A 19035-nucleotide genomic window follows, 5' to 3' on the forward strand; every position below is an offset into this window, starting at 1 on the left:
ATTTATGTTAACTGGGACACCTCGTGGCGGTCTCAATTTTCTTGAAATAACCGTGAATTATTGTAAAAACATTCTACCTAGAAAGTAAAATTACAACTGTAACATTAACATGGTTGTAATAACAAGGTATTGGACTAGCTAAGGAGAACTAACTATACGCAATACCTCTGGAGCATGTATTAACATTAGTCCATTTTTTAAAATAAGTATACTGACAGCTAACATTAACAAAGATGTGCATGCTGGAAAACTACTGCTCTTTGTTAGGCAATGCATTATTTACTAACGTTAACAAATAGAACTTTACTGTGAAGAGTTACCCAAATAACATTATGGTTTTGAAAAATCTTTAGGGGGGCTTAGATCACCCGAAGGTTGTAATGCTGATTAAACCCATATGATCATAGCAAAACCATTGGTCAAACTCAGTGGTATAGCCTAGGTATTTGGGCACTGACATGTGTAAAGTAACATAAGGAAACTCAAACGTACAGTCTCTATAAGATACGTGTTTATGTCTGAAACACAGCATTTGCCGTCGTCTCCTTCAGTTGAGCGCTCCACTCCGTGCCGGCATCTCGTACCATCTCAATCACTCCTAAACACCGCCTTTCGTGGGAGGCAACATTAGACACCGGCTCAACTTACGTACTTCGCTGTTGTCACACATCGTACACATCGCTGCTAAGGTTTCCTCCAGGTGTTTCTTCATGCGCACAAAATAATAACTGTTTGTGACACAAGGATATTCCGCCGCCGCGGCGTTAACAGGTAGCCAAGGGAACTGACATAACTGAATAATTTCTTATCGATATCCCAGGAAGCCAGAATACTACTAAAACTCATCGACCATCAGCCGGACTGACACGCTCTCTGTAGGGAGGGTATTTTTCTCACGGATTTGATGGATGTTTGATCGGTTGGTGATGCCCATATATATCATCGACCGCAAATTTCCAGAGACACCTGGTGAGTCCGTAACGCATGCTGCACATGGCATAAAAACATGATGTGCTGACCAATGTGTTTCGTAGGCAGTTTTGGAAATGTCTCCTTAAAGTAGTTTGTATGTTATTAATGGAGAATGGCGGCTCATGCACGCAATTGTCATAAACAGTTTAATAGTTAAATTGCAATGCACTACTGGTGACCATGTCCCTATAATAAAATACGCACTATTCTAAAAGTATGGACTGCATAGTCAGTTCGTTTAGCCTAACTCTTGTTACTGACCCCAAACATCACCTTAACCAGATCATCGGTATTGTTCAAGAAAGGTGGACAATGTCCATCAACACAATGTCAATCCACTTGTTTTTATTCATAATGCCAAAATGTAATTTGTTGTGTTACTTTGTCAGATTGACCTGAAAAAATGTTCTAAAGCCCTACTGTAGACATACTGTACAGATATGTACATAGCAGGACCTGCGAACTGTACGGGCAGCAGTGCCGACAACCTCCTAAACACATGACAAACCATGTGCTCATGAGCAATGATGTTTCAGATAATCAAATCATGCACAGCTATGGCTGCTATTTTATAAACAGCTTTTAATAACTTTAACACACAAGTTTTCTCCTAAAAGATCAATGAATGGAAAAGTTTTTGGTTGGATTTTTAACCCCGTCAGACTCTTTCCATGACAGAAGCATTCAACAAGTGCTCCATACAACCTTTGGACAAACATACCACACACCAATGAGAAGTGTTATCCAGAGAACGCTCTCTCTTTGTGAGTGTATGCGTTTCACTGTTGAAAGCTTATAGTAAATAGAAAATCTTGTTCACAGAGATTTTCACTCTTTTGGGCATGTCAATACATTTATTTTTATTAATATATATGATTCAAAGTATTGATGTAATTGTCAAGAAGCAAAGTCTTTCTAGGCAATATCATTCATATTTTTTTATAACACTATTTCATATTGACAATTTGACAATGGAAGTGTTTGCAAACAAACATAATATAAATAAAAAAGTAAGTGAATACATATCCTCATGTCAAAAGGTCTTGATAAGTACAGTTTTATTTATCTATCTGTTTAATTGGTCAGAGTGAATTACAAAAGAGCTTGAATTAAAGTTTGAGTCAAACTGATGACGGAGTGCAGAGATACAATACTGAATCATCACCATACTCCTCATCCCGGACATCAAAACATTCTGTCAAACTGAACACCTGAATAATCGGAATAATTCAAAGCAGCAGGTAAACCTAAAACAAACATACAAACATCAAAAGAAGATAGATCTTACGATTTTAAGTGTACTACAAGGGCACAAATAGTCCATGCAATAATGCATGAAATACATGCTTCAGCTATTTATGAATTAATTATTTACCTTATTTTTATTTCTGTAAATTAGAAAGACACAGTTACTGTGTTTCGGATAAGTCTATGCCTTAACCAGTTCATATATTAGCTCAGGCATTAGTACATGATTATTTGTGCCCTCTCATTTGGGCTATTCAGTGAGAAGGTGTTTGAGAGATGTTGCAGTGTACTGACTACACATGTGTCCAGTGTTAGAGGCCTGACCAAACTACTGTACTGTATGTCTAATGGTGCCGAAATATAAAATGGCCTTAAGTCTACTAGACATAAAGTAATGTATTGTATAATATAATAATGTTTATACTCAGTTTTTCAAAGTTTCGTGCATTCCAATTAACATCAATCCAACTGCAGTAGGTTTGTATTGATTTATTATCACAACTTTTCATTATAGTTTTCATATTTAAACATATATAAATATATACATCAGTATAAAGTAAAGCTGTTTATAATGTGTACTTTTTAAAAGCAACACATAAACTTCTTTTCCATCCACTATGCAGTATTTGTATTTTGTGATATGCACTGTGAAATGCAAGATACTCTTCACACCAAATTATGTTTTGTGCAGTTTGGTCAAGTGGCCTGTTATAAGAAATCTATAATGCTTCCATCGCATGCTACTCTCTACAAAAACATGCAGATCAGTCTAGAAACAGTTTTTTTGGCATATGTGGCATGTGTTTCAACACTGGTAAATTAAAACATCTACACAATATTTCATGCTGTCAGTCTAGGGAAGTGTCTGCATATCACTTGTCATCACTTTGCAGAGATTTGTTCAGAATTACCCTCATTCAGGCTTTCTTTATGATAACAGATACTTTCTAATGGCCAAGTTCTTTCCCTGTCTTCTTTTGTTGCTTTCCCTTATTTTAAACTATAGGATAGTTTTGTATTTCTAAGCTATAAGTAATCATACAATATAAATACATTACATGAGGCATTGCTCATATATCCTTGCCATGTCACTACATACAGTCCCGAGTAAGATCAATATTTGTGCACAAATGTCCCTTGTGCAATAGTTTGTAAAAAATATTTAAACAGGTTTAACAAAATAAGCACCAGCAAACTAACATGCAAAAAAGTTAAATGAGTCCCTTGTAAAACCTGAAAACAGAATAGTTGACAAAAATAAGAAAATGTGTCCTACGGTGTGACAGCAAAGTTTGAAAACAAAACATTTTAATTGTACTGTATATTTTTTATATTATTAATATTTACATTTATAATAAGAAAAAATTGGCTATAGCACACAATAGGACACATGTACAGTTTATTTGTCAACTACCCATGAATAAACTATTGCAGATGTTTTGTCATACATTCCTGTCACAGCAAAACGTCTCGGTTACGTATGTAACCTCTGTTCCCTGATGGAGGGAACAAGATGTTGTGTCGAAGCCGACAGATGGGGTTCGCCCTTGAGAACCAGTCATCTCTGACTATTTTGAAAAGGCCCCGCCCCGCCCCCGGAAATCCGGGTATAAAAGGGGAGCCGGCGTGCTCATTCATTCACCTTTTGTGCTGAGGAGCCTAAAAGCATCTCGTGACTGCTGCAGCGGACGGCTATTGTCGTGGCAAGAAGGACACAACGTCTTGTTCCCTCCATCAGGGAACAGAGGTTACATACGTAACCGAGACGTTCCCTTTCTGTCGGTCTCTCGACGTTGTGTCGAAGCCGACAGATGGGGTTCCTATGGAAAACGCCACGGCAATAGCCGCGTCACAATCTCCAGCGAAGCGACGTTGGCCAGCCTAGGCGAGTCAGACGTAGCGCTCTCGCGAGATTGTAACCTTCCAGTAGATAGACAGGGGGACCCAGAGCTTCCAAGAAAAGATGGGTAGCCCCTGCCCTCTGTCAACTCAGACGGCCCCAATGGCGAGAGCCGTCCGGCCATAGGACCACTGGGTAAGCGCTATTCCCTCAAGGGGGAGGTGCGCTACGGAGACCACTTCCCACCCTCGGGGGGAATACAGTGGAGAAACAGCATGGTCTTACCGGCAGGGAAGAACTCATGGGAGGTATGTGCGAGAATCCGCAGGGTGGATGCTCACCCGGGGAAGGTCACGAGTTCCGGGGGAACAGCTCATGACGGAATCTCAGACGGAACCACCCTGCTGGGGGGTTACCACGTCTGGAGCACTGAGGTCGGTTAGAGTCACACGTAGATAACTCAACTTGTGCCGCCAAAGGTGGCAGGCTGCTCCGCCCAGCCCGCTGCCTTCAGTGCTTAGTGATGGATGGAATGCCTATTCTTCGCCCGAGGGGAAAGAAGGGAGGCAGACGACTGCGCACTGACCCCCCCCAAGAGGGGGGCTGGCGCTTGTCCCAGGCGTACGCCCTGCCGGCCGCCGGTCTTACCTGGTGTTATCCTGCAAGACTCGAGCTGACACCGGATCCACGCGGAGGTTGTAGAACCTCGCGAAGGTGTTGGGCGTAGCCCAACCCGCAGCTCTGCATATGTCTGCCAGAGAGGCGCCCCGAGCCAGTGCCCACGAGGAGGCAACACCCCTGGTGGAGTGCGCCCTCACTGCCAGCGGGCACGGGCAGTCTTGAGATCGGTACGCAGCCATGACGGTGTCCACGATCCAGTGCGCCAGTCTCTGTTTGGAGACAGCTTTCCCCTTCTGCTGACCTCCAAAACAAACAAAGAGCTGCTCAGAGCCTCTGAAGCTCTGCGTGCGGTCCACGTAGAGGCGCAAGGCGCGTACTGGACACAACACGGACGGGGTTGGGTCTTCCTCCCCAGTGGGGAGCGCCTGCAAGGTGACCACCTGGTCCCGGAAGGGAGTGGTGGGAACCTTGGGCACGTAGCCGGGCCGAGGTCTCAGGATCACGTGAGAATCACCGGGCCCGAAATTTAGGCACTCTGTGGACACGGAAAATGCTTGCAGATCCCCCACCCTCTTGATGGAGGCGAGCGCCGTCAGGAGAGCCGTCTTCATGAGAAAGAGAAAGATCGGTCTCTCCGAGGGGCTCGAAGGGAGGCCTCTGGAGGCCCGCCAGGACCACATTGAGGTCCCAAGAGGGTACGGAGCGCGATCGAGGTGGGTTAAGCCTCCTCGCGCCCCTGAGGAACCTGATGATCAGGTCATGCTGCCCTAGAGGTTTTCCAGCAACTGGTTCGTGATGAGCGGCGATAGCGGCTACATACACCTTCAGTGTGGACGGAGAGAGTTTACTCTCCAACCTCTCCTGCAGGAAGGACAGCACGTGCCTGACCGAGCAAATCCGTGGGTCTTCTCTGCGAGAAGAACACCAAGACGAGAAGAGGCGCCACTTAAAGGCGTACAGCCGCCTCGTGGCAGGTGCCCTAGCCTGAGTGATGGTCTCCACCACCGCGGGGGGTAGACCACTCAGGATCTCCTCGTCCCATCCAGGAGCCAGACGTGGAGGTTCCAGAGGTCTGGTCTCGGGTGCCGACACAAAGGCCTTCCCCTGAGAAAGAAGGTCCTTCGTCAGGGGAATCGGCCAGGGGGGAGTTGTCGTCAGGAGCATTAGCTCCGAGAACCAAGTCCGGTTGGGCCAGTACGGCGCAACTAGTACCACTTGATGCTCCTCTTCCCTGACCTTGCACAGGACCTGTGCAATGAGGCTCACTGGGGGGAAGGCGTACTTCCACTTGTCCCGTGGCCAGCTGTGCGCTAGGGCATCCGTGCCGAGGGGGCCCTCGGTCAGGGAGTACCAAAGCGGGCAATGGGTGGTGTCCAGGGAGGCAAACAGGTCCACCTGTGCCCGCCCGAACTGCACCCAAATAAGCTGGACCGCACGGGGGTGGAGTCGCCACTCTCCACGGGGCGTCGACTGACGAGAGAGCGCATCGGCTGTCTGGTTCAGGTCGCCCGGTATGTGAGTGGCATGCAGAGACTTCGTCACCTGCTGACTCCACAGGAGGAGGCGTCGGGCAAGTTGCGTTAACTGTCGTGAGCGTATACCCCCCTGGCGGTTGATATACGCTACGGCGGTCATGCTGTCTGATCGGACCAGTACGTGCTGGCCCTGCACGAGGGACCGTAGTCCCTTCAGTGCCAACAGAACAGCCAACAACTCTAGGCGGTTGATATGCCAACACAGCTGGGACTCCGTCCAAAGACCCGCCACTGTGTGCCCTTTGCACACCGCACCCCAACCCCATAAGGAGGCGTCGGTCATTACCACGACGCGCCTCGGGACCTGCCCCATGGGGACGCCAGTCCGTAGGAAGGTCACTGATGACCACGGGGTGAGGATACGACGGCAGAGAGGTGAAATGACGATCAACCTCCTGCCTGCGTGCCACGCTCTCCAGGGAACTCGTCTCTGTAGCCAGTGCTGCAGCGGTCTCATGTGCATCAACCCGAGGGGAATTACCCCCGCCGAGGACGACATGTTGCCCAGGAGCCTCTGAAAAAGTTTCAGGGGGACTGCTGGTCGCTGCTTGAAGAGTTTCAGGCAGTTCAGCACTGACTGTGCGCGCTCTGTCGTGAGCCGCGCCGTCATGGAGACAGAGTCGAGTTCCATACCGAGAAAAAAGGAACTCTGCGCCGGGGAGAGTTGGCTCTTCTCTCGGTTGACCCGTAACCCCAAACGGTCTAGGTGCCGGAGCACCAGATCCCTGTGTGTACACAACAGTTCTCACGAGTGTGCTAAGATAAGCCAGTCGTCGAGATGGTTGAGTACCCGCACACCTCTCTCCCTGAGGGGAGTGAGGGCGGCTTCCACGACCTTCGTAAAGGCACGTGGGGACAGGGACAGACCGAATGGGAGGACCCTGTACTGATATGCTCGCCCCTCGAAAGCGAACCATAGGTACGGCCGGTGACGAGGGTGAATCGAGACATGAAAGTACGCGTCCTTCAGGTCGATAGCCAAGAACCAATCTTGACGCCTGACGGACGTCAAGGTGCGCCTCTGCGTGAGCATCCTGAACAGCAGCTTCTGGAGGTGCTTGTTCAGGGTACGCAGATCTAGAATGGGGCGCAACCCTCCACCCTTCTTGGGGACGATGAAGTACGGGCTGTAGAACCCGCTGGACATCTCGGCCGAGGGGACGGGCTCGATCGCTCCCTTCACCAGAAGGGTTGCCACCTCCTCCCGCAGCACGGGAGCATCTCTGCCTCTGACCGAGGTAAAGAGGATGCCCCGGAACTTGGGTGGAGGTCTGGCAAACTGGATCGAGTAGCCGAGACGGATCGTGTTCTCCAGCCACCTTGACGGTCTGGGTAGTGCTAACCAAGCACTCCAAGACTGCGACAGGGGCACTAGAGGTACGATCTGCTTCATCGCCCCTGGGGAGGGCGGTTCGCTGGCTAGCGGTGCCGGCCCCGCCTCGTGGGGGGGCTGGCTCCGCTGATTTGCCTGCCTGGCGGTGGCGCAGCTCAACGCACCGTCGAGGTGAGAGTGCTGAGGGCTGCGCAATTTTATACTCGGCCTTGCGTGTCGCCACAACGCAACGTCGAGTTGCCGAACACCGTCCTGCGGAGGGTGAGTGCGGCTGAAAGGGGGACCCAGAGAGAGAGACTGCTCTTTTTGTGAGGAAGTGGGCGCTAGGCCCTGAAAAGGGCCTAGCAGATGTTGGGACGGGGCAGGGGCCGTCCCTTTCCGACCTGTCAGCGATGGAATGGCTGGGGTCGGGCCCGATCTCGATCTCCCCGGGTCTGGCTCGTCAGGAACGCTTCTGCTTCCGCGGCGGCTGCTGACAAGACGGTGGTCGCTTCTTCTCCGTCCTCTTCCGGGGGGCCGCCTGAGGAGGGGGCACCGTAGCCGGAGCTGACGAAGAGGAAGGCCGGGGCTGCTGGGAGGCAGACGTTCCACGGGACCTCGATGGCCGAAAGGCGGTCGGGTCGCGGCGGGGCAGGATGTGCTTAATGGCCTCTGTCTGCTTCTGCACTGCCGAGAACTGCTGGGAGAAGTCCTCGACAGTGTCACCAAACAGCCCTCCTTGCGAGATGGGAGCATCGAGGAAGCGAACTTTCTCGGCTTCACGCATCTGCGCAAGGTTTAGCCAGAGGTGTCTCTCGTGGACCACTAGTGTGGACATCGCTCGACCCGATGCCGATGTACCAATTATCCAGCCGCGAGCGCTGGGGCGTGGGCGGTGCGGTGCACTGCAGCCCGATGCCCGCGGCGGCCCGATAGAGCATGGCTGACATCTCGACGTCTGCCTTTTCCTGAACTCTATCTCCGGACGGAGACGGCTCGAAGGAATCGTCAGGGTCGGATGCCAGGAGGTCGCCCTCCGATGCTGCGAGGGACATCTCATCGTCGTCACGCATCGAGCCCGATTGCGTGACGAAGGAGTAAGACGGTGTGGAACCGCCTTCCTGGGAACGGCCAGACGAGCGAGTCGGGGCGTGAACGGTCCGCGAGCCATCGGCTGACGGGTTTACGCTCACGGAAATCCCCATGCCACCCAAGCTGCTCGCCGCTGCTGACGGCGGGGCCGTGGCCACCGCGGTCGCAGAGCGGGAAGCAGATGAGGTGGTGGCTGGCTCTCGAAAGAGCGCAGCCACCCGTGACCGCAACGTCTGTATCGCCATCTGCCCGCAGTGCGGGCAGGATGACTCCACGAATGCTGCCTCAGCGTGTTGGACCCCCAAACACCTGACGCAAGCATCGTGTCCGTCCCCCTCCTCAATGAGGGAACCGCACCCACGAGAACAGCGGGACATGCCACGCTGAGAAATTTGCTCTTTCAAGAATATACCTCTTTCAGAAAACACCTCTGGAACTGCTGAAACGCCGGGGGGATGATCGCTCGGAAGGGACAATCCGCTGCACCACGTCAGGAATTCAGCTGTCGTCAAACGATGCATAGGCTCCGAAGAACAAAAGGTGAATGAATGAGCACGCCGGCTCCCCTTTTATACCCGGATTTCCGGGGGCGGGGCCCGGCATGCAAATTTCATTCGCCAAATTTCATTGGCCTTTTCAAAATAGTCAGAGATGACTTGTTCTCAAGGGCGAACCCCATCTGTCGGCTTCGACACAACGTCGAGAGACCGACAGAAAGGGAACTGTACGATAATATATAATACGAGATGCATGTTTTTCACAGCGTATCATTGACGTTTCTAAAGGCTAGCATGTACATCAGAGCTACTTGACTGAGTGGTTAAGTTAGTTAAGTTCTGAAGACTGCTCTGATCAAAGCCACTTAAGATTTAACATTCAATTGTGTAAACAGTGTGGTTTACAGATGTAGACTCTAAAAACCAAAACACCAATGAGCTGTAAGCAGAACAGTTTCCTAAGGGTGTTAGTTAGGCATTACATTTTGATGAAGAAGTCATCTGAAGGGTATGAAGACGTGTTTGTCTCAACAGACATGCTTAGAGGATTCACCATTGCTGTGCCAACGCTAAAGCAGACGGCATCTTACATTGCCAAGTGTATGATTCACTATATCAGTGCCAAGTAGGAACCAAACAGAAGCTCGTAGTACAGGGGCTACCTCCCTTTTTTCCAAAATGTGATTTACTTATTGCAGTTGCTTGTAGACATTTTATATATCTGGTTTATTTTCATTGGATGTTGAAGGACATAAATTATTTGATTCACCCTTATGTCATCCCAAACCTGTATATGACTCTTTCTTTAGTGGAACACATATGATATTTTAAGAACTGTTTCAGGGGTCAATGCGGCACAGGGTTGTTTGGTAAACAACTTTCTACAAAATATCCTCCATCTTACAGGTTGACAGGAGGGTGAGTAAATGATGTAAGAATTTTCATTTTTGGTGAACTGTTTAGAGAAATGTGTAATTCCTGTGCCACTAGCATCACCAAACACATTGCAAAAATGTTGTTTTGTAATATCTTTTCCAAACAGTCTCTCCGTCTGCCATTGGTCGAACAAACAGACCCATATCACTTTTAATAAATGAGAGTTGTTTGCTGCTGTTGCTTTCTAAAGCAAAAGCTAAATTCATGCTCTTAAAGTAGATGCCTAACATACGTTTAGTGAACAATACATTTACATTTATGCATTAGGTAGAATGCACATTGCATGATACTATACATTTGTATATGAGTATGTACAGCATGGCTGAGCTTCAAGATATAAGGTCGATAGGTCTTCCTGTTTCGTAGCACCTCAGGGAGATTGCTTTGCCCTTGTTAAGACAGTTTGGTTCCCTGCTGTTTCACATACGTCAGATGATATCTGATCCAGGGATCCTGGGACTGTCCGTGCTTGTCAGGATTATGTCTGGTGTGACGCATCTGTCGCTATCTCTTGCACTTGAACCCCCCTTCTTGGGGTTTTAATCAGAAGCAGCCTCCTGCCTGGGTGTTCTAGATGGAAAGCTGATGAAGAAAACCTTGGTTCTCATTTGCTCCAGACGTGCCACAGTCACGATAAGATATATAAGCAAAACCATTTTGAGTCTAACACTGATCATGTCCACAGTGAGGAAGCAAAGAACATGAGCTATTTTATAGCCACTTAGGTTAACATCAGGGAAACATACTCTGCCTGATTTTATCCAGATGCTTTTAAGGTGTTAGTGGAGGGAAGGTAATATCTTCAAGATACAAAACAATCGCTTAAAACTAATAACACACGGCGGCCTGCTAAATGACTAAATGTAATTGTAAAGCAGCAGCACAGAAGTTTTGAAAACGAAAACTGTGTTTTCAAATGAAAACGCACTAGTGTAGACAGAGTCCGAGTGACAAGCCGTTCACAAAGAATGTAATAGCTAGACAGAAGGCAGGGGTCTTTATAAGCATTGTTGTGGACTGTAGACAAATCACAGGTTCATTTTTCATAGTAAAGAATAAAAGAAACAATGGTTAGGGATAACCCAAGATAAAGCTTCCAGCTCTGCACAACGATTAAATACTGGAAGGTAGCCTTAATAGGAGGTAGCCCATTGAAAATGTGAATATCAATATGTGATATAAATTATGATTCGTTTAATTTATTATTGAACACATCATGTGACTGAAATAATTGAATACATTTTAAAGGTCCATTTTTGGAAATATGGCGAAATCTAGTGGTGAGGTTACGAATTACAACCAACGGCTCACTCGACCCCTCTCTTTCAACGCTTTTATCCAAAGAGACTTAAAAATGAGGTAAACGTTAGAAGCAATCGGAGAACATAAGGACTGAAAAAATTACACATTGGACCTTTAAGTATCTTAGAATTATGACTAATGAGAATCAGTTACATACAGTATCAGGTAGAGTTGAATGACATTTTCATTGTTTTCATTTTCAGTTTTAATATTTCAGCAGAACTGGCATTCAATCTCACGACTGTCATTACTTTAAAATACCAAAAATATCAACCCACAGCAGTAGTACTGTAAAACAGCTGGAATTCTTTTCTGTACCTGTGCCATATTTGGCCAGGCTGTCAGAATTCGCCCTCCAGTGGCGGTCGTCGTGAGGCACTTTCAGTTTGAACGTAGACCCACACCAACACGGGAGAGAAGCTTATTCCATTGAAGTAGTGCAAGAGCTATCATTATCCCAAAATTTGTCATCATAAAATGAATACATGAATTATATGCATATATGACAAAGCAGCGCCAGTGTTTTGGAGGAAACACTATGGAGACACGATTAAACACAATAGGATTTTGAAAATGTAAATGAATATTCAATTAATAATTAAATATTCATCTGTAAAGGAATGGCGTGTTACTGACAAAGGTAAACAAAAAAAGAATAATTTTCAGTTCACATGCCGTGATTTGTTTGGAGTACAATGAAATTCAACCTGTGCTGCTGTGACAATTTTACAGGCATGACGTGGTGGTCTGCACATGCAAATGCTTGCACATAGTGAAACATTTTATCACTGGATACATGATGTGCTATGATCAAGTGTGTGAATAAATGGGTATGTGTCTTCTGGTTAAATTTACAAACAGTCTATCATTCATATTTAAATCTGAGTAATTCTAAAACAGCTTGTCTTGAATAGTTACCCCAGTTACCCGTTTCAAGTCCACAAGATCAATCAGCCGGATCTAAGCAATGCAGTTGCTGAAATAAGAGCCATTGACCCTGGAAGTCCAATTTAGCCAAAAGTAACTCATTAGACAAATTAGCCCTGACATTCCTCATCCCCGTTCCCAAAAGAAAATCCAACCCCCTGTTGCTAAAGAGACATTATAGTTAGTCATAAATACACCAGAAATCAAGAGAGACAGAATTGTGTTTGTAATGAGGGGCCATAGCCGCAGTGTGAATGTGCGGTCTAGATCAGTGTATTTGTAGGTGATGTGTCCTTATAAGTGTGTGTGACACACTATCATTCAGGACAGACTTTAAGACTTTGTCCCAGGTCGGGGTCCTGTCATCTGCAGAGTCAGGTCTCAGCTTGTACCTCTGGAAGTTAGTGTGTGTTTCTATGTATGACTAAAGGGTGATAGAGAGGTGTGTGTGCCATAAAAGGGGTCAATTATTAATTGTCTGTTGCAATAAGAGCTCACAGTGTGTGTAAGTGCATGTCTGAAAGCTGTTAAGTCAAACTCTCTGAGGGAATATCTGAGACACTTCAGTGTGAACAAGCTACAAGTGTAACTTTCTCTCTTTCTTCAGGTGAGTTTCTACAGGCCACCGCAGAGGGAGAGCAGACCATGGCCGACAACAACACTCAGAAAAAAAAGCCCCGCTGGACCTCACTGGAGATTGGGCTCATTACGATTGTATGTCTGCTCTTTGTCATTATTGTGGCCCTCATCATCCTCTTCATCACACAGAATGACAAAGGTAATTTCATAAGGTGACATCGTGATTGTATGTGTGTATGGATGAAGAGTTATATGCTGTATAAGATACTGCGTGCATAAAAGTATAGAGCAATTTATGTAAGCGAGCCTTGTCACAATTTTCAATGTGAACTTTGATTTTGGGGTTGTATTATATCAATATTTTTAGTAGAGCTGTAAGCGTTCAGACACATAGAAGTTGCCAAGTAGATTCAAAATACTTCAGTTTCATGAATCTATAAAATACAGTAAAAAGGTTTCAAAATATTAACACTCTCCAACAAAATTATCATAAATAACCTTCAGAGTAAACATACCTGATATATCCACAGCCCTACTTGATAAATACTCATAAATCACTTGTAGTGTAAATAGTCTTTATTGATCAATCTCTATATACTTATTCAATATTTCCATCAAGCGAAATTTTGTAACAACTTCACTAATAGGTTTTCGTTTAAACTTCTTTCCTTGTTACCTCTTTCAGACTTTAGCATATCACTCCAGGGCTCTTATTTACTATTAAAAAGCACTGGTTGATGTTTTCTTAAATAATATACAACCTACAACCTGGCTTGTTACATGTGTGAGCCCCCTTCACACCTCATTAGAGGTCTCAGTAGGGCAGACAGAGTTTATTGTAACATTCCTCACACACCTTGATCATCTGCCATTAATGTATTGGATAAATGTTTAAACAGCACAAGTAGATAGATTGGAGAATATAGAGATGATCTCCACACGCTCTTCCTCTCAGCCGCAGCAGGGATCTGGATGGGAGGGCAGAGATGAGGGGTTTAGGCCAAGAGGGTGTAAACATGAAGGCCGTGTGTTGATCTTTGCATTTCACATTTAATGTGCAAATTTGGAAGGAAAATCTGCAGAATTCTGTGAAATGGATTTAAACATAATAACAGAAACAAATGGATTTAGGGTCACACTTTACTTAAATCCTTTGGGGTGTTTTCCCGGACAGGGATTAGCTTAAGCCAGGACTAGGCCTTAGTTTGATTAAACAATTTAAGTAGTTTTAACAAACATGCCTTACAAAAAAAACATGGAACAACTGGAACAAAGACACTGATGTATTTTACTATATGTCAGTGCATTTGGTTTTCAGTTTGGATTTATGTATAATGCATTACAAAGGGCTATTAAAGGGTGTGATGCATTCTAATTGTTCTAGTTCAAAGCCGACTCGATTGAACATTTATGGATTTAATGAACACAATTAAAAATTTGACACATCATTTCTTGTCATTTAAACATTTATCATGAACTTACACTTAAAATTTGGCTTCATGCACAAGCCACCAACACAAGCTCCACTAGTTCTAACACTTGATGTTTCTTTTTTTTGTAGAGGAAGTCTGCGTAACAGCTGACTGCACACAATCAGGTAAAGAGATACTTTTAAAATAAAAATAGAGATACATTGAAAATACACTGCATATGCCAATTTATTATTGTATTTGTTCTATTATTGGATGTCTTTTAATGTCTTTTAAGGCAGTGGCTATTTGCACTAAGTGAAAATAGCGACAGATGCTATTTACGCTAAGTTTAAATAGGCGTAATTCTGTTTACACTATGTGAAAGCGCAGGATTTCTTAGCGATATGCAATTGACACTTACCAAAAACTGCCGTAGGGCCTATTTTCTTTGGATTAAGGAGAATTAGTAGTAAGAATAGTGGCAGATAACGTTACTATTTGCACCTCAGAATTGTTGTGCATTAAACATTATGCAATACTAACAAACATTAAATCATTATATTTATAAAAATTATAAAAATGATAGCAACTTATTGAGATATTAATGCCTTATATGATTACCTACCCCTAACCTTACCCTTAACCTTAAATTGATGAATAATGAATAAAAAAAATGCCTTTATGATCTGTAAAGTAATAAAAATGGTTAAAGAAAGTTTTCAACGTGATTAGAATCCCTGTCTCCCATACTGCGCTATACAGACTTTACACTTTATGCCACTCGAGTCGCTGTTCAAAATGGCATCAATCTTGGTGGGCGGAGTTAGTGTAAATAGGCTCTGCCAACAAAGCGGGCTATTTGTATTCAGTGTAAATAGACACTATGCTGTCTTTCAATCGTTTTCTAAAGCACGGATCTTTGTTGTCTACTTTAAGAAATGGTTTCACAAAATTTGTTCACTCGAAAATTGTTTTGTGCACTGTAGCATCTCGCCTTATTGAGAACATGGACCCCTCGGTAAACCCATGTGACAACTTCTACCAGTACGCCTGTGGAGGCTGGCTAAAGAAGAATATCATACCTGAGACCAGTTCACGTTACAGCACCTTCGATATCCTCAGAGATGAACTGGAGGTGGTACTCAAAGGTACAGCAACACCATCTGAAGCCATGGGCTATAGGGTATGTTAGGGTATAACAATGGCATATTGGCATAAAGTCCAGTTTCACTAGATCTCTCTCCATCAGGAACTTATTAAATCCGCAAATATCAACTCCTTTGTGAGTAAATACGTTAACCCTACCACCAGGGAGATACAGAGCTGAAGGGAAGAACAGAAGGCAGGAGACAAAGTGACGTTTAATAAACAGAAATATGATTTATTGAATAATCTCAGTTGTGCTTAAATGCTCAGTCTAGCTCTGTCTAAACTTTGTCTGACAAGAAACAGATTCAATGGGTGTGGTTAACCATGCAAGATTAGACAAAGATAAGTCTTGTGACGTTATTATGAACCTTGAGATGGAGACCATTGAAGACTCATATCAGCATAAGAGACAATACAGCTCCCAACAAGGTTAAACAATATTTACAAATTAACAAATAATAAGAATAAAAGTGAATAATAAAATAAATGAATGAATATATAGATTAAATTAATATTTGATAAATGCATAAAACTTTATAAGGGTTAGTAAATATACATTGGAAATAATAAATAAATTAAGGAAATAATGTAATCAATTAGATAAATTTAATTGTATAATAAAATATAATAAAATAATGTATGTTTCTATCCAGATCTATCAAGGGATTATGTGAGTTTAAAAAATAATGTGGGCCTGATTTATTAGACTGCATTTATTAGATATTGTTTACTAGAATGGTCTTGCTTGTTGTGTAAACACCATGCACTGTGTTGTGTTTTAGCTTTTCTCTTTTTCTTATTTTCTCCTGTAAAGCTGCTTTGGAACAATGCACATTGTGAAAAGCACTATATAAATCAAATTGAATTGAACTGAAATTTGAACTATTTGGGGTCTACAGGCATCAGTGTATAAAATATTGGAATGTGTTTGGCAAAATATGACAAAACAAACCATTGGGATAGAATTGAACCTATGTAGGGTTATTGTTACCCAACCATGACTTGAAACAACCCAACATTTTGGAGCAACCCAGCACAGGTTAATTTATAACTCAGGAGTTGGTTTTATCCAATCATGTCACCACAATGGTGGTAAAAGTTTGTGGGGACCTGCAGCCCCCTAAGGCAGGATTTTACTTCTGCGTCAGACCGGTTTTTGTTTATACTTGTGCATTGTGGTCCGCGTCGACAGGCAATGGCCACTAGGCATCAGTAGCCATAGGGCGTGTTGCTTGTGTAAACAAGACAAGAGACGTAGAAGAAGCGTCTGTTGTGTACACTGTCTGAAGCATTTAGAAGTAATAGCGGCAAACAGTCACTTTTGCAGCTTGAGATGTTACACAGATGAACACGTTTATTTATGTAATTAGTTTGGAAATGCATATGAGTAAACCCGATGCCATCACATAGTTTTTTGACCTGAAGGGAGGGGGTTCAAGCAGACCAATCAAAGCGCTTGCGGTCCAAGTACCATTGATGTGGCGTTATATTTACATTGGTGCGCGTCTGGAAACGACGTAGGGTACTCGTCTCTACATAGGCTTTTTTTCTTCTTTACACTAGTAGTGAATTCTCTCAGACTAATATATTTTAATCCAGAAACGTTTACAGCACTGTAGTGTGTCTTGAGGAATGAAGCAAGGATTGTTCAAGCTTTCAGGGGCATACAAGATGTGGATTGATAATGAGTAAAAGGGGGATTTGAATCCTGGATGATCTGAGAAGGTGTAAGAGATCTGCTCTCTGACCAGGCAAGAGTAGCTTATTAGCACAAGCATGGACACTGATTTATAGGGACAATTTTACAGCAGCCCCAAGGGGTTGAGAGATACTGTAAAGGGGGCACAGATGAGGAAGCATGTAAACTAATGATCATGTTTTAGGTGGTGGAGGTGGAGAAAGCAGCAGGAAGTGCAGGAAGGTTGGGGGAATGGACGTGTTAAGAGTTAAATGTTATCAAATCTGTGGGGAGCTCGAGCTCCAGGGGTCAAACGCTACCAGAGCTATCATTTAACACTGATGGTAGTGCTTGTCCGGGTACACAAGCAATGATGAGAATGTCAAACATCCCCCTCTATCTCATGTGTCTCTCGTTCTTTGTCGCTGTATCTCTCTGCACCTTGGTGCTGCCTTTTAATAATGAATGATATGTTACAATCAGCCATTTCTTCACAAGCGTTTAATTCAGAGTGCTAATGACTTCTTGATTTAAAGCGAACAAACACTCTGTTGAGTTCAATAAAAATGATAATTGCTGGGAAAAGAGTGGGAATTGTGACGTCCCCAGACAAATCTAAATCCCCTCATTAGCATTAGTGTGTTGAGTATTTGCGAAATGAAAGGGAACACTGTCTGGAAAATTACAGCTTATTTAGTGGCTTTATTAGACTTTTATTCAAATATAAATTTGACTGCATTAGTGTTCAGTGCTCTGGCTTTAGTTGACTGTCCTCAGTATCAATACATCCGAACTGTAAGTATGGTTGAAATGGTAGATTAACTTCTTAAAAAACTGATGCCTTAAGACTAAAACTATAGATATATACATAGATGTACATACCTTATTAGTGGCTCTTTCTATAGCTCATTATATGCAAATCGTCCGCCATATTGGAACTGTCAAAGCCGATAGGTGAACACAGTTGACTGTGTGTATGCAAGTATGAATATTAAATGTTATGTGCTGTTGTGTAGACCCAAACATACAACATGCGGAAGGCTATCAAAACATTAAAGGTTAGTTTAAAAACATATTATATTGAGTGAATTTATAAAAAAACACTAGTACACTAAAAAACAATTTATTGTCTATTTTCACACCTTAAGTTTATACTTTATAAACAGTCCAAAAATACATTCTTTATTTCTTCTGTTCACGCTGTCTCAAAATAGCACAGTTGAATACACTTAGATCTTCTGAAGTTTATCTTAAAGATCTGGTGTATGAAATTTAGCGGCATCTTGTGGGGGTTGCAACCAACAGCTCGCAACACCCCGTCCCCCCCCACCCCCTTTTAAAGTACTACGGTAGCTGACACAGGGCTAAGATTTTGCTGAAGTAGACCTGCTGAATGTATTTACGAAACCTGCTCTATAGAGCAGTTTGTCAGTTTCGATAGAAAAAGCTCATTCTAAGGTAATAAAAACATAACGCTTAATTTTGTCTTTATACACCTCTGAATACATAGTTATGTGTATGTTATGTTGCGTTCCTGTCAGTAGACCCTCCAAAATTTACACTTGTGACATTTAAAAAGTACTGAAGACAAATTTTTTGTATATTAAATACAAAACTGGTGTGTGAGAATAGAGCCCTTTAAATACAAAAATACATTTCACCTGGGAAAACATAAATACACAAATCTACAAGGTCCCATTTTAGCAGGAATTTCCGTCCGAACGGATTTTACAACCAAAGGTGACGGCAGCAATGTAGACACCTGTGGCCACAACCATATGTAAGCCCCTTCATACTATATTTAGGCGAGACATCATTTAATATGACTTATTCATATACTTATATCTGTTATACTTATATATAACATTATCAACTCGTCAATTAATCTAGGCCATGTCCCAGGACCCTTTAAGATGGCCGTCATTAAGCCTCTAA

The 19035-nt window shown here is 43.8% G+C and overlaps 1 protein-coding gene across 2 annotated transcripts in view; it reads left to right on the forward strand.

Moving 5' to 3' along the window:
- The first annotated feature begins 668 nt into the window (after positions 1-668).
- LOC306899195 (neprilysin-like) overlaps positions 669-19035 on the forward strand; it is a 44463-nt gene continuing 26096 nt past the window's right edge. Inside the window, exons 1-4 of one of the 2 annotated variants that reach the window (XM_079465295.1) lie at positions 669-969; positions 12890-13060; positions 14423-14458; positions 15260-15421. In XM_079465295.1, the coding sequence (XP_079321421.1) occupies positions 909-969; positions 12890-13060; positions 14423-14458; positions 15260-15421 (430 nt within the window). In that variant the 5' untranslated portion in view covers positions 669-908. The remainder of the gene's footprint in view (positions 970-12889; positions 13061-14422; positions 14459-15259; positions 15422-19035) is intronic. The other variant, XM_079465296.1, reaches the window with a different exon arrangement.

This window comes from Barbatula barbatula, assembly GCF_947034865.1.
Source record: "Barbatula barbatula genome assembly, chromosome: 10".
Lineage (NCBI taxonomy): Eukaryota > Metazoa > Chordata > Actinopteri > Cypriniformes > Nemacheilidae > Barbatula > Barbatula barbatula.